At 53.7% G+C, this 14427-nt stretch overlaps 1 protein-coding gene and 1 long non-coding RNA gene across 2 annotated transcripts in view; both read right to left on the reverse strand.

Annotated features, from left to right (window-relative positions):
* CLMN (calmin) overlaps positions 1 to 1707 on the reverse strand; it is a 113361-nt gene extending 111654 nt beyond the window's left edge. The window contains 1 exon segment of the mRNA NM_001243882.2: positions 1504 to 1707. Coding sequence (NP_001230811.2) covers positions 1504 to 1585 — 82 coding nt within the window. The 5' untranslated portion in view covers positions 1586 to 1707.
* Positions 1708 to 4343: 2636 nt separating this feature from the next.
* On the reverse strand, positions 4344 to 5068 carry LOC102159451 (uncharacterized). Its single transcript, XR_002346200.2, has 2 exons — positions 4874 to 5068; positions 4344 to 4552 (listed from the first exon to the last, which is right to left on the reverse strand). It is a non-coding gene; the product is annotated as an uncharacterized LOC102159451 (long non-coding RNA).
* Between the last annotated feature and the right edge of the window lie 9359 nt (positions 5069 to 14427).

The raw sequence follows: 14427 nt of genomic DNA on the forward strand, positions 1-14427 counted from the left end.
TGACAACCCAAACCAGATGCCATCTCAGCAAAGATACTAACGCCCCCCCCCCCAAAGAGGATGTCAGTTCGCTGGCAATAGGACCCAGGCTCCAGACTTAGTTCAAAAAGACCATTTTCAACATTGCCAGCTCAATCCTTTCTTTTTACACAAATCACAGCAGAAAAGTTCAGGTAAGCCCAGCGCAAGCTCCGTTTCTCGTGTCCAGGGCACTGGGCTCCCCTCCTCCCCACCGCATGCCACCTCTGCCTGCGCTGTCCTTGCCCAACCTAGGGGTGGAGCTGGCCATGTGGACTCCCAGGAAACATTTTATCAGGCGTAAAGTTTAGACTGGACTGCCTGGTCATCCCCCAAGACTGCCCCCTGCCCCCTGGGGCCCGCTGCCCTTCAGCAGTGAAGCCACGGCACCTGCTTGGGAAGAAAGGGGGGACCCTACAGCCCCATCACCTCTCTGTCCAGGCCTCCCAGCTCTCTCTAAGCTGCCCACCCCCCACCTTGAACCTCTAGAAACCCAAGCCTGCAGGGGAAGCAGCTGAAGAAATGTCCCTGCCAGTCTCTGTGGGTGAAGAGAGGGCGGAGGTGGACTCTGTGCACTTCTGCCCGCAGATGAAAAGAGAGAGGCTGGAAGTACACAGCCACGAAAAGTAGCTTTCTTTGGGTGGGTAGGTGCATGGGTTATGGGGAGATTGCGGGTGAATTTTCTCCTTTACTTTTGTGCTTGCTCAGTTTCCACAATGAACGAACTCTTCGGAAAGGTGAATGCACTTCATCAGTGGTGGGAGCCCCCTCAGCCCTTGCCAGACGTGCTGGCTCCCAAGTTTCTCTTTCACCTTGACTCAAGGTAGACTTAGGTCCCAGATCGGCGCCAGGCGGGCGGGGCTATCGCCCTCCCCGCCCCCCAGCCCCCGGGAGCCCCGGGGCGGGGCAGGGGTAGCTCCCAGAACAAAGTGGCCGCCTGGCACCCGCCCCCGCCCCAAGCCGCACCTCTGACCCTGTCCGCCCCGAGGCGCCGCCCCCCATTCAATTCCCCTGGCCCCCGGGGGTACTTAGGAAGTGTGCGAACACACACACACACACACACACACACACACACACACACGCAATCGCACTTTCTCCTCCCTGACCTGGGCCACCGCCCCCAAGAGTCCAAATACAAACTTCTCCAAACTTGCAGCTGTGGCTGGAGGGGGAGTCGGGACGATCCCTCCCCCCGGGGCAAATGGGACGCCCCTCACCTCCCCCACAAAACACACACACACACAGACACACACACGTGCGCCCCACCCCCTGGGCCACTGTTCCTCCGGCCGGGGCGGCAACGCCGGGGTTTGGAGGCGGGTGTCTCGACCCCCCCTTCCCCGTGTAAGTGACAGGACGGGGTCAGGACCGGGCAGTGGGCGGCGCGGGTCGGAGCTGCCCGGTGGGGGAGGGGGAGCGGCCCTCGGGGGGACCCCCGGGCGCCCCCAAGCCGCGCTCCTCTCCCGGGAGGCTGGGGCGCCTTACCTTGCAGGTTCTGGACGCGGATGTCGCTGATCTGTCCGATGAGCTCCTCGCGCTGGAACCAGTCCCATTCGGGCGCAGCCATGAAGCGCGGGCGGGAGGGCCGGAGCGCCGGGGCCGGGCGCGGGCGGCGGGCGCGGAGAGCCGGGCGGGCGGGCGTGCGAGCGGCACGCACCCGGCGAGGGCGCCGCGGAGCCGGAGCAGCGCGGGCGCGGGCGGGGCGCGGGCGGGGCGGGCGCGCGGTCGGGCCGCCCCCGCCGCGGGCGGGCAGCGGGAGAGCGCGGGGCGGCGGGTGCGGGGCGCCCGGCTCGCGCTCACTCCCCCATCCGGGGGCGGGGGCCCCGGGGGGCGAGGGGAGGGGAGGGGCGGGGCGGGGCGGGAGGCTGGGCTCCGGCCGGTTTCTTTGCTTTCTTTTTTTTTTTTTCCGGGGTGTTTGTTGCTTGGATTGTTTGGTTGCAAGCGGGTGGGTGATGAGGCGCGAGGTCCCAGATTGTGATGTCTCAGGGGGCGGTGGGCCGGGTGACGCAACCCGGGCTGAGCCCGCGGGTCCCCGTACCTGGTCCCAGAGGACCGGCCCTCTCCCAGCCTTTACTCCCAGCGCTTCCGTGCCCCCCTCCCCGTCCCAGATGGGACAGACACACCACACCCTCTACGCCAGGTCCTCTCTCCCCGCACAGTTCGCACAGCTGGGGGAAGGCACCCCGCTGCGGAGGGGGAGGGGCCCGCGGTGTCCTTCAGTCCCAGGGACACCTAAGGGAGAGGGCCTGGGTAGGGAGCTAATATGTGTGGAGTCGGGGGCTTTCTCTTATCTGTCTCCAGATTGGGGGCCCATGGCAAGAAAGATTTCTTTCCTGGGTTTGGATATTGGGAACCTGTTTGGCGGGGACCCAGTCCAGAGATGACCCCCAGTTCTGGGGAGGAGAGAAAAAGCAGCTGACACCCTGAGGGAGTCAGCTGGGCCCCCGAAACTCCAAGTGACCCTCTCTGGGCTTTACTGGAAGTGAAAGATGAGTATGGGCCTTTCAGGTTGTGTGTGTGTGTGTGTATGTTTATTGTTTCTTTTGACTCTTGAGAGTTCCAGGATCTTGTGTGGGGCCCACGACTCAAACCTTAGGCAGAGTTCTTGCTTGGTTTTTCAAACACGGGAAAAGGGAGGCTTTGGAGTTCTGGAATGTGCCCAAGGCTGAGGAATGAGTTAGGGCCATGAGGTCCCAGCCCCCAGCTCAGTACTCTGACCCTTTCCGGCCAACACACACACACACACACACACACACACACACACACAGAGAGGCAGGAAAATGGCTTATATGTGAGATATTCTAAGAAAGAAAAAAACAGGCAGGGCTCAGTAAGCATCTGTACATGTGGGTCATGTTGATCGTTGCCATGTTCATGGAACTAAAATGCTAGAAACCCAGATGGGCTGCTCCCTAGTTAACAGATAACAGTGGGGCCCCCACTGGTGGACAGACCCTGTGCCCTTGAAGCACAGTGAGTCTAGGCTCAGGTAAATTCCTGGGCACCGGGGACAGCCCACAAACAAGGACATAAGACAGTTACAAACAGAAGAGAGTTCGAGGAGAAAAATCCCCTTGGGGTAAGAAACTGGAAAGGGGGGGAGTTCCTGTTGTGACACGGTGGAAACGAATCCAACTAGTATCCTTGAGGATGCCGGTTCGATCCCTGGCCTCGCTCCGTGGGTCAGGGGTCAGGCATTGCCATGAGCTGTGGTGTAGGTCACAGAGGCAGCTCAGATCTTTTGTGGCTGTGGTGTAGGCGGGCAGCTGCAGCTCCCATGTGACTCCTAGCCCGGGGGAACCCTCCATCATATGCCACAGGTACAGCCCTAAAAAACAAAAACAAAAACAAAGAAAAGGAAGAAACTGGGATGCGGACAGGGATGGGGGAGGTCTCTGAAGACTGACCTTGGAGCTGAGGCTGGAAGATGAAAGAATCAGCGTTGGGACAGCAGCTGGGGGGGGGGGGGGGTCAGTGGAGACGGCCCTGTGGCACAGCCAGGGACAGGGTGTGGCTGCCCTGTGGGCTCTCACTGCCTCGGGGAAGTTTATGAACAGGATGGATGGGATTTACCTGCGGGGTGCGGGGTGCGGGGTGCGAGCTTGCTTTTTCTTTCTCTTTGTTCTCCTTTTGCCAAGTTTCCCACCATGAGCACATATTTTTACAATCAGTCGGAAAACCAACAATCTCTTTTTTTAACCTCTGAGGCCCTTTCCAGGAGTTGCCCCAGTTCTCCTCGTCTGCAGGTCTCCATGGGGGTGGGGGCATGGGTGTCCTGACTTGTGCCCCCCAGGCTGAGGCTGGTGCTGCCTTCTCACTGATTTGATTTGAAAGCGCCCAGTCATTTCACACTCCAGAGAGCAGGGTCTGCTTCTGTGTCCTGCAAAGCAGGGTTGCTAGAAGCCAGGCATCACCTAATGTTGCCCCATCTGCTAGTCAGCTCCCGTTTTTACACTTCAATTTATTTTTCATAATCGTTATGGGGTGAAAGTCATTTTCTTTCCAAAGCAAAGAGCCCAGAGAATCAGCCTTCTTTTCCATCAAGATCTCAGGGAATAGGGAGTTTCCATCGTGGCTCAGTGGTTAATGAATCCTACTAGGAACCATGAGGTTGCCGGTTCGATCCCTGGCCTTGCTCAGTGGGTTAAGGATCCAGCATTGCAGTGAGCTGTGGTGTAGGTCCCAGACACAGCTCGGATCTGGCTTTGCTATGGCTGTGGCGTAGGCCAGCAGCTACAGCTCTGATTAGACCCCTAGCCTGGGAACTTCCATATGCTACAGGTGCGGCCCTAGAAAAGACAAAAAGATACACACACACAAAGATCTCAGGGAATAGAAGGCTTTAAACAAGAGTGTGGATGTTAGCTGCAGAGACGATGATTCAAAGATATCTGTTCCTGTGACTGGGATGCTGCGTCTTTGGGGACCACAGCCTAGGCAGTAACAACTCCCTGGCAGGGAGGGGCCTCGGTCCCCGTGGATGGAGCACTAACCATCTACCAGAAGTTGGATCGCCAGCCCAAAGATCTTCTTTCTGCATCAGAGTGGAAAGAGAATTTTAGGTGGTTTTTAAAAGGGAGTAAGAAACTGAGCTAGCACAGGCATTGGGCTGGCCTTTAAAGTGCTTAAATATTCATTGAACTTAAGTATCGAGCCCCTTCAGGGGCTCTGAGCTCTGGCCCTCCCTGATTGACCCCTGTGCCACTGCCATCCTTCCCGGTTTTACACTTTTTGCTCAAGTGAGAATAAACTGCTGCAGGTCGTGGCCACGCCCACCCATCACCTCCAGGCCTTTGTTCATTCTGTTCCCTTTGAAGAGTCCTTTCCCTCCCCTGCTCCCTGCCCTCGCCTTTACCTGCCTTACTCCTGCCCCATCACGTCCACTTCAAGAGAACCTTCTCCAACACCCGCAGGCCCAGCTGAGTGCCCGTCTTGTACAATTGCATCAGATTCAGGACAGAGTCATGACAGCCCGAGAAATCTGCTCTCCTGGTTCCACGTTGCATTATAAGTTTGCTGATGGATCCTTCCCCCATTAACTGTGAACTACCTGAGAACAAGGCCATCTCACTCATCTTTCTATCTGGGTACTCGGCACAGTGTCCGGCTCAGAGACAGATCTCAGTATTAAGTAGATAGATAAATAAATGCCTCTTATTATAGGCCTGAACTCACAAAGCAGGGACCAAATGGGCCCAAGTAAACTTCTAGGGAGCCGATCAAAAAATGTTTCCATATTAGCAATGCTGCTGGGCACCGGGTGAGTGCCAAGCTGTGGAATGTGCCTTCTTTCCTTGGGCCTGTCCAGCCTCCCAGATCTAGAGTCCTGGCTGGGAGCGGGGACATGTGACCTCCTGGGGGATTAGGCTATCTGCCCTCTTGCACGAATGACCTGTACTATTTTTCTTTTGCATTTTATTTTTGAGAAGGAAAGATACTCTGCCTGAAGGCTTGGCTTCCAGGGAGTTTCCAGAAACTGATTTTTTAGAAATTACCCAATTCTGCTAGAATCCTTGTCACTGTTTAAAACAGCTGCCAAAGGAAAGGAAAAGAATTGCAGAGCAGCCCTGGTCAGAACCTCAGAGATCATCAAACCCAAGAGCCCTCCCCACATAAGGGCTGTGAAACATCTGGCGCAGGGATCTTCCTGCCTCTGCTTACGGGAATTGATGATTTCAGGCAGAAAATCTGGAAGGATGGGTTACATCCCCCACCTCCACCCCCACCCCCACCCCCACCCCCGACTGGGAAAGAACACGAGCCACGAAGATGAGCCACAAAGATGACCGCGGAGCGCCCACCCACCCACTTCCAGGAGAGGCAGGTGGTGGGGGCTTGCCGTGGTGGGAAGCTGTGTTCTCTGGTCCCTGCCGTGGCCTCGTATGTGTGGCAGCCCTTTAGGATCTGGACAGTCCTTTTGCAGCCGGAGCTGGTCTGGACGTCACGGTGACCTCGTTAGGCCAACTAGACAGGATCCTTTTTAGCTGAGGCTGAGAACTGCTTAGTAACCTGTCCCAAATCAGAGTAAGGCAAAACCAGACTTCGTCCTAGAGCCCTCACTGCCCACCCACATCGGTCCCAGATACCTGTGCATCGTCATGTTTATATAACATTTACAAAATCTTAGCTCCACTAAAATCATAGCGTTCATCAGCATATAAAAACTGTTAGGAATTTCATATTAAGTCCAGTTAAGAGGTTGGGATGGATTCAAGCTGAATTAACCAAGACTAGACCAAGAATATCTCCAGGGCAGGGGGGTCTGCATTATGATGTCATAAAATATAGGTTATATACCTACACCCTGTGCCAGGTATCAATCCCCTGACCTCAGTTATTCTTTTTTTTTTTTTTTAATGGGTGCACCCATGTCCTATGGAAGTTCCCGGGAGGGACTGAAGCAGAGTCATAGCTGTACAACTGCAGCAATGCGGGATCCTTTAACCCACTGTGCGGGACTGGGGATCGAACCCGTGTCTCCACAGTGACCCGAGCTGCTGTAGTTGGATTCTTTTTTTTTTTTTTTTTTAATTTTTTTGTCTTTTGTCTTTTTTGTTGTTGTTGTTATTGTTGCTATTTCTTGGGCCACTCCCGCGGCATATGGAGGTTCCCAGGCTAGGGGTTGAATCGGAGCTGTAGCCACCGGCCTACGCCAGAGCCACAGCAACGTGGGATCCGAGCCGCGTCTGCAACCTACACCACAGCTCACGGCAACGCCGGATCGTTAACCCACTGAGCAAGGGCAGGGACCGAACCTGCAACCTCATGGTTCCTAGTCGGATTCGTTAACCACTGCGCCACGACGGGAACTCCTGTAGTTGGATTCTTAACCCACTGCACCACAGCAGGAACTCCCTCATTTATTTTATTCTATCTTTCTTTCTTTGGGGGCCGCTCCTGTGGCATAGGGAAGTTCCCGGGCTAGGGGTTGAATTGGAGTTGCAGCTGCCAGCCTGTGCCACAGCCACAGCAACACCAGATCCAAGCCATATCTGTGACCTACACCACACAGCTCACGGCAACAGATCCTTAACCCACTGAGCGAAGCCAGGGATCGAACTCACATCCTCATGAACTCTGGTTGGCTTCTTAACCCACTGAGCCACAATGGGAACTCCCTCCCTCATTCATTCATTTAACAAACATGGATTGAATACCCACCCATGGCCTGGCTTGGTAGGAGGATGCAACAGCTGAAAAGACCAAGAATCTACCTGCGAGGAGGCATCCAGGCTCAGGAGTTCTGACCTTGTCATAAGCTCAGAGAGGAGATTTTGCAGGATAAAAATGGGTCAGATTGTCCCTTTAGTTATATGTGGGACGGGATCAGAACTCGGAAGACCCTTCTGCTCGTGGTGACACAGGTGTGAGATGGGGCCGCCCACACCAGAGCAGCTGCCACGAAGATGGATTCTGCAGCTGTTCATAGAGCGGAATTGACAAAACCTGGTTCTGGCTGAGCGATGAGTGATTTTGCAGCACCTGTCCATGTGCTTCTGCTCTCGAACTTGTGCATGTCTCTTAAACCCACCTTACTGCAAATTTCTCAAGAATGCCAATCAAGAAGGGCTGCCTACTTTATCTTTGGATCACCAAAGCCCAATACCATGCTGGGCACATAGTAGGTGCTCAGTAAAGCTTAGTCGTGTGTATGAATAAATCAATTGTCTTTAACTTCACCAAACAGTAACTCTAAAAACTCTTTGAGCCCTGGACTCCTCAAGAGAGCCAGGATCCCTTTTATATCTTAGGAATGCCAGGTGTCTGCCTATCTCCTCATTTTTTTCCTGCTAAATTTTCCCGGTTAATTGCCACCTGCCTCCAGGAAACTGCAGGAGATGGTGCCAAGGCTGGTGGCAGAGAGAGATGCGGAGAAGCAGAAGGAATTCAGCTTCAAGCCAAAGGACAGACGAGGTGTGGTGTAGTGGACAATGGGCAGACAGTGGAAGTTCCTACTGTGTGACCTTGGGCAAGTTCTTAACCTCTCTGGGCTGTGGAATTTCATCTGTAAAATGGGGCCCGGAGTCCCTCCCTGGCAGGACTGCGGTGAGATCAAAGATATGCCTCCAGAGAAGAGATACGTCAGTAAGAGTCACATCATTTCTCCGGCATAAAAATGAACTGCACTCAGAAGACAAACTGCCCCTGAGTTTGGGAGATTACCCATAATGTAAAATATTAATGTATTCTCTGGAATTTTATGACTTTTTGGTATGTGGAGGTGTTGATGGATAGTTTAAAAAAAAAAAAATCCCGCTTCCCTAAGTAGACAGCCCCGGATGCCCCAATTTCCACAAATAAAACCCCTCATTTCTTCCAGGTTTGAATAATCAAAGCCTGCTTCCCTGGAGACAGCTCTGCTAAATTTTTTTTTTTTTTTTTTTTTTTTTTGCAGGCATTAGAACGCTATTTAAGGCGTATACATTTTCCAGTAAAGCCAATGATAAAAGCTTTTCCCCCCCATGAAGTGTGAGATGCTGGCGATGTGAAGATGTGGGGGGAGACAGGATGCTGTGAGGGCCAATAAGCACCCCAGATGAGGTGTTTGCAACAGCATTGCAGAAATACAGCAAACGTGGTTTTTTAACCTTTTGGAACCAAAAGCAAACTTGGTTGATGATCATCCCAGGAAGGGGGGGTTTCAAAGGCCAGACTTGATGCAAATACAATCCCGGGCCAGCCCCTCTGGAACCCACGGTCCCTGAACAGGCGAATCGACTTCCAGAAATGGATTGTCCATCTCATGTCTGCGATGCAGCGAATGTTTACCACGAACCCACTCTTCTCTGAGGATTGGAATGAGCGCCTTGCAGGCTCTCTTTTAATCTTCTTAACAACCCTTTGAGGGGGGGTATTATTAGTCCTTTTCTTTTCTGGCTGCACTCATGGCATTTGGGAGTTCCTGGGCCTGGGATCGAATCTGAGCCGTAGCTGCGACTGCCTTCTCAGCTACCTCCGAACCCACCAGGTTTGCACCCTTGCTGAGAGGCCCAGGAGGGAGGACAGTGGTGGAGGGACGTTGCCAGGGATGGATTCCATCAGCTTTTGCTGCCTATCTGTGACCATCTTCAGAAGAGAGTTTTGGTATAAACTACCTGCCGATGAGTGTGGGTGCACTGGCGAACTTGACCCTACACCCCGGAGACAAGCCTGCAAATTACCATAGCGAGGAATCGTGCTCCCCTGCACAGCAAGCCTCCAATACAGTTTGCTGAATTGGTACCAGAGGATTTGGCTAATTAGAAGAGGATGGGTTGCAAACACTTTCTCAATTATCAGTATGCGAGGAATTTGTTTGGCGATCCAACACAGCACAGGTCCTTTCCTCTCTGCATGAACCAAGTTCAAGGATCCTGTGAGCCCAGGGGCCTGACAGTTTCAGAGGAGCGCTCAGGCCACAGCTCCAGCTGTGCCTGCATCACCTGCTGCATGGGAACTCAGATCACTGGGAACCTCGGACCCCACCTTCCCTCAGGGTCCAGCCTTCAGAAGAGGGCCAGACTTACCTTAAGGGCACTCTGCTCTGTAGGGGGCTCATCGGATGCCCCAAAGGACAGCAGGTGGTCCTCGCTCTGTGCGTATGAAGTACCAGGAACAGTTCTCCATGCTTTCTGTGTTACTTTGTTGGGGACTCACCATGGCGAGTGAATAAGGCATGGTACATCCAGACAATGGAATAATATTCAGCGCTGAAAAATGAACCATCATGCTGTGAATAGACATGGGGAAATGTAAATGCATATTACTAAGTGAAAGAAGCCCCTCTGAGACAGCTTCATACTGTGGGATTCCAACTAGGTGACATTCTGAAAAAGCCAGTGGTGGAATCCGTAGGAAGAAGAGTGGTTGCCAAGGGCTGGGGAGAGGGAGAGATACATGAATGGAGCAAAGGAGATTTTTAGGGCCTGGAAAATACTTTGTAAGGACTGCACTGATGGAAGCGTGCCATTATACAGCGGTCCAAACCCATAGAACGTGCAACACCAAGAGCAAATCCTAATACAAAGTAGTCTCTTCGGATGATGATGATGGGTCCGTGTGGGTTCATTGATTACAACAATGACCCCACTCGGAGGGGGGGGGAGGGCTGTGGATCATGGGGTAGGCCGAGGGGTGGGCAGGAAGCACACGGGAAATCTTTGTTCTTTCTGCTCTGTTTAGCTGGGAATCTAGAACTGCTTTAAAAAAAAGAAAAGTAATAAAGTCAGGAGTTCTGGTTGTGGCTCAGTGGAAAGGAATCCGAATAGTATCCATGAGGATGTGGGTTCAAGCCCTGGCCTCACTCAGTGGGTTAAGGATCCAGTGTTGCCCAGAGCTGTGGTGTAGGTTGCAGACGCAGCTTGGATCCTGTGTTGCTTTGGCTCTGGCTGTGGTGTAGGCCGGTGGCTGCAGCTCCAATTCAACTCCTGGCTTGGGAAATTCATATGCCATAGATGCGGCCCTAAAAAGCAAAAAAAAAAAAAAAAAAAAAAAAAAGTCTTCTTAAAAACTACAATTCACTATGATCTATGACCCCCTCCCCGTGTCACAAAGGAAGAAGTCAAGACACGAGTGGGTAAGACCCTTCCCCAAGGCTCACAGTCAGGAGGGGATGGAGCTGGGATTTGAACCCTGGCTGTGCTGTCTATCTGCCCAGCCTGAGCTGCAGACCATGACACTGGGGCAGCCTCCTTCCTCCAGCTGGCAACCTAAGGCCCGTCGAAACGCAGGCTTAAGTGGCTGAGACTGGAAAAGACCAGTGTCCCTCCCTGGCTTCGTACCCCCCATGGCTCTGGTGCTGAAGACCAGCTCCTGCTCTTACCAGGCCCACCGTCCTTACTCCCGTCCCCCCCAGCTCACAGGCTTGCTCCCTGGACCACAACAGCCACTTTTATATCCATCGTCTTTGCTCACCTGACTCGCCCTCTGCAGCCCTCCCGCCCAGCAGCCACAGCCACAGCCCAGTAGGTTAACACTAACTCAGGCCTCCCTACCTCTGCAAAAACAGTGAGACTAGACAGCCTGCACTCTTTGCAACAGGCTGGCCAGGGATCTTCCCTCGCTTTGCCTCCCTTTGCTGCGTGACCTTGGGCAAATGATCTAACGTCTCTGAACCTCAGGGTTTTTTGTTGTTGTTTTTGTTTGTTTGTTTTTTAATCTACAAAGTAGGACAATGATGCTCACCTCATGGTCATTGTGTGGGTCAGAGAAAACCCACATCAAACACCCGACATAGCTTTCGCTACATAATAGGTATTCCAAAAATGGTACTTATTTTTAGGAAGCTTGTCTTGCCCCATTTGGACTCTATGCACATGTATCTCGGTACTTGCAACATCCACATGCATTAACCTGCAATAAGAAAACTGCTCCTGGAGCTCCCCTTGTGGCTCAGCAGTAATGACCCTGACTAGCATCCAGGAGGATGCCGGTTCCATCTCTGGCCTTGCTCAGTGGGTTAAGGATCCAGCGTTGCCGTGAGCTGTGGAGTAGGTCGCAGACGCGGCTTGGATCTGGTGTTGCTGTGGCTGTGGTGAAGGCCGGCAGCTGCAGGTCTGATTCGACCCCTGGCCTGGGAACTTCCATATGCCGTGGGGGCAGTCCTTAAAAAAAAAGAAAAAAGAAAAAAAGAAAGAAACCCATTACCGCCTCACTGCTCTGGGTCTTTGTTTGCGCTTCTCACGAGCTGGCATGATTTTTCTGCGTATGTTCGCCTTCTCTCTCCTCTGTGCCCCTGGTGCCACACCCCCGGAGGTGCAGGCAGGGATCCCGTCTAACTTGCTCATCACTGGATTCCACTGCTTAGAATGCTGCCTGGCACTTGGCAGGTTAAAACTGCTTGGGGGATGAGTTCCCGCTGCGGCGCAGGGGGATGGGAGGCATCTCTGCAGCACCAGCAGGCAGCATCCATCCCCAGCCAACACAGTCAGTGGGTTAAGGGATCTGGCGCGGCCACAGGCCTGTCATGGACAGCAACCACAGCTCCAATCTGACCCCTGGCCCGGGAACTCCATATGCTGCCGGGCAGCCAGAAAAGAAAAAGAAGAAGCTGGGTGGGGGAGTTCTTTGGTGGCTCAGCCGGTTAAGGATGTGGTGTTGTCACTGTGGTTTGGGTCACTCTTGTGGCAAGGGTTCCATCTCTGGCCTGGGAACTTCCACATGCCTCAGGTGCACCAAAAAAAAAAAAAAAAAAAAAAAAGCGGGGTTAGGGCAACAAACGGGTGACAGTGATGAGCGAATGAGTGAGTGATTGAAGAAATGAATCCAGGCTCATCTCCTGCATGCGTCTTATTTCTGGATCCACCCTCAGGCCTTGGCCCCATGACTAGCATGGGCGATCCCGTGTGCATATAGAATGACTGTTAGCAAATCTCTGTGCATTTGTAAAACACGACAAGATAACCAGTGCATCTGATCCACTTGAGCGAAGCCTTCCACGGGCCTCAAACAGGCCTGATGGGCACGGTGAGGCCATTCTCTTTGTCCGTTCCTCGCTTGCTAAACACCCTTCCACGCCTTCCCCGGGCCTCAGCAAATCTTTGGTAAAGAGATCGGCAGAGACCTTACAGCCCAAGAGGACTGGGCCTCCATTCAAATGGCCAACGTCGCTTTCATTGTACAAGTTGCCATTCGCCCGCCCCCTAAGGAATCGGATCATTAGAAACGCACACGGCTCCCGAGGGGATGTCCCAGGACGGAGCCCAGCAGCTGGCAGAGGGGTGATCATACTTCTCAAAGTCTCTAGGGGACAGCTCAGGACCAGACACGTCGGTCACCCCGCTCCCGGTCCACAGCCCTTCACAGATGAATAGGCCCTTCTGGCCACTGTGTAGCTTTGTCAAGAAGCTGGCAGGTCCCGTGAAGTGACAGAGGCTGCCCCTGTCACTTCATGGGACGCCTTCCCACACACCTGTGCCTCATTTGGGGAAGGGAAGGACTGGGGAGACCCCCAAGGGAGAGGGTGGCTTTGCCAGCACGTGGCCAAACTCTGGTCACACCTCTGCATTCAAATTGATGTCCCTCTAGATCAGCAGTGATGGGGCGATTGTTTCCTAAACGCTTCTAAGTACAGCGACGGCCCGGTGGGAAGGCAGAGTTCTTGCTAACTCTCCCCTGCGAGGCTCCGCAGCCGGAAGGGGTTTCCGGCAGCCCCTGCCTGCGAGGAGGGCCTGTTTCCTGTGGTTGGTTGACTTGCATCTGGAAACTGAGAGTTGTCTGCCCATAGCCTATAATTTCCTTTTGATTCTATGTGTCCTCTTGCCCCCAGAACCATTATTGTTCTTATTATTTTAAGAAAAACCGAAATTCAAGCTTCATACCTGGCAGGAAGGGGGAGGGGGCGGTCGCATGCCAGCATCTGGAAGCTTGTTCACCTTCAGAACGACTTCAAGCAACTCCATGTAACACCCTTTCAGAGGCTGAGCAGAACCATCTGTAGGGCCCAGGGACCTCAAACTCATTGAGGAGCTCCACCCAAGGCCCTCCTGGGGGGATGTGGTGGCCTCGGGAGGTGCCCCTGAGTCAGGCCCCTCCATCCGGAGGGGCCACAAAGCCTCTGACACTTTGGAGCCACCCAGCCCTGAGTTGGATCCAGCAGTGGCCACCACAAGGGAGCTATTTGGTGTCTCTGAGACTCAGTTCCCATCTGGAAAATGGGCCGGCTCTGAGGATTACATGAGAAGGCGTATCTGTATGGCTCACCCCTTTCCTCCTGGAGGGAAAAATCTGGAAGGACTCTAAGGAGCAGCTGTGACCATCTAGCCCTTAGCCCATCCCATCCAACTGGGAATTACACGAGTGAGGGTCTCCGTATTTTGCCACCCCCCGGGGGCTATGGTACGAAGAGCTGCTGGTTACTCTGTGCAGGGCACACTCAGCTACCCTGAATCAGCGCCGCCTTCTGGTTAGAGGGGTATCACTGTCTCCATTTCACAGATGAGGAAGCTGAGCCCCCAGAAGGGGGGAGCGTAGTAGGCCCATGTGGATTGTTCTCTGACCAACATCGCTGCCCACTCCTCCTGATAATAGGAGCCTGACTTCTCTTGGAGCAACTGCCTCCACCCCATGGCGGACTGGCTGGCAGGTTATCAATCAAGGTGGCCAATCCTCTGGCCAAGGAGTGGGTCTAGGGCTCAGCTCAGCCCATCAAAGGCGCTCTCTCTCTCTCTCTCTCTCTCTCACAATCCCTGGAGTTTCTATCTCAAGCACCGAAAATGGCTGAGGCTGCTAAGGCCTGGGGAGGAGAGTGAGGCAGCGCTAAGGAGACTCTCTCGTTGGTTCCCGCTGCTCAGAGCTCCACCCAGGTCCATCCCGACCCCGGGCAGCCTTTTCCTGCCTTCAGAGAGTGGTCCTTGGCTTTCCTTTTAATACCGAAACCCTCTCGGGCCTGCCCTTTTCTGCACGAGTTAGCCGCATGGGTTTCTGTTGCCT

This window comes from Sus scrofa, chromosome 7 (genome assembly GCF_054392235.1).
Source record: "Sus scrofa isolate SSC_HxYL_T2T_F1_AM1 chromosome 7, Sscrofa_HxYL_maternal_Yorkshire_Landrace_v2.0, whole genome shotgun sequence".
In the NCBI taxonomy this organism is placed as follows: Eukaryota; Metazoa; Chordata; class Mammalia; order Artiodactyla; family Suidae; genus Sus; species Sus scrofa.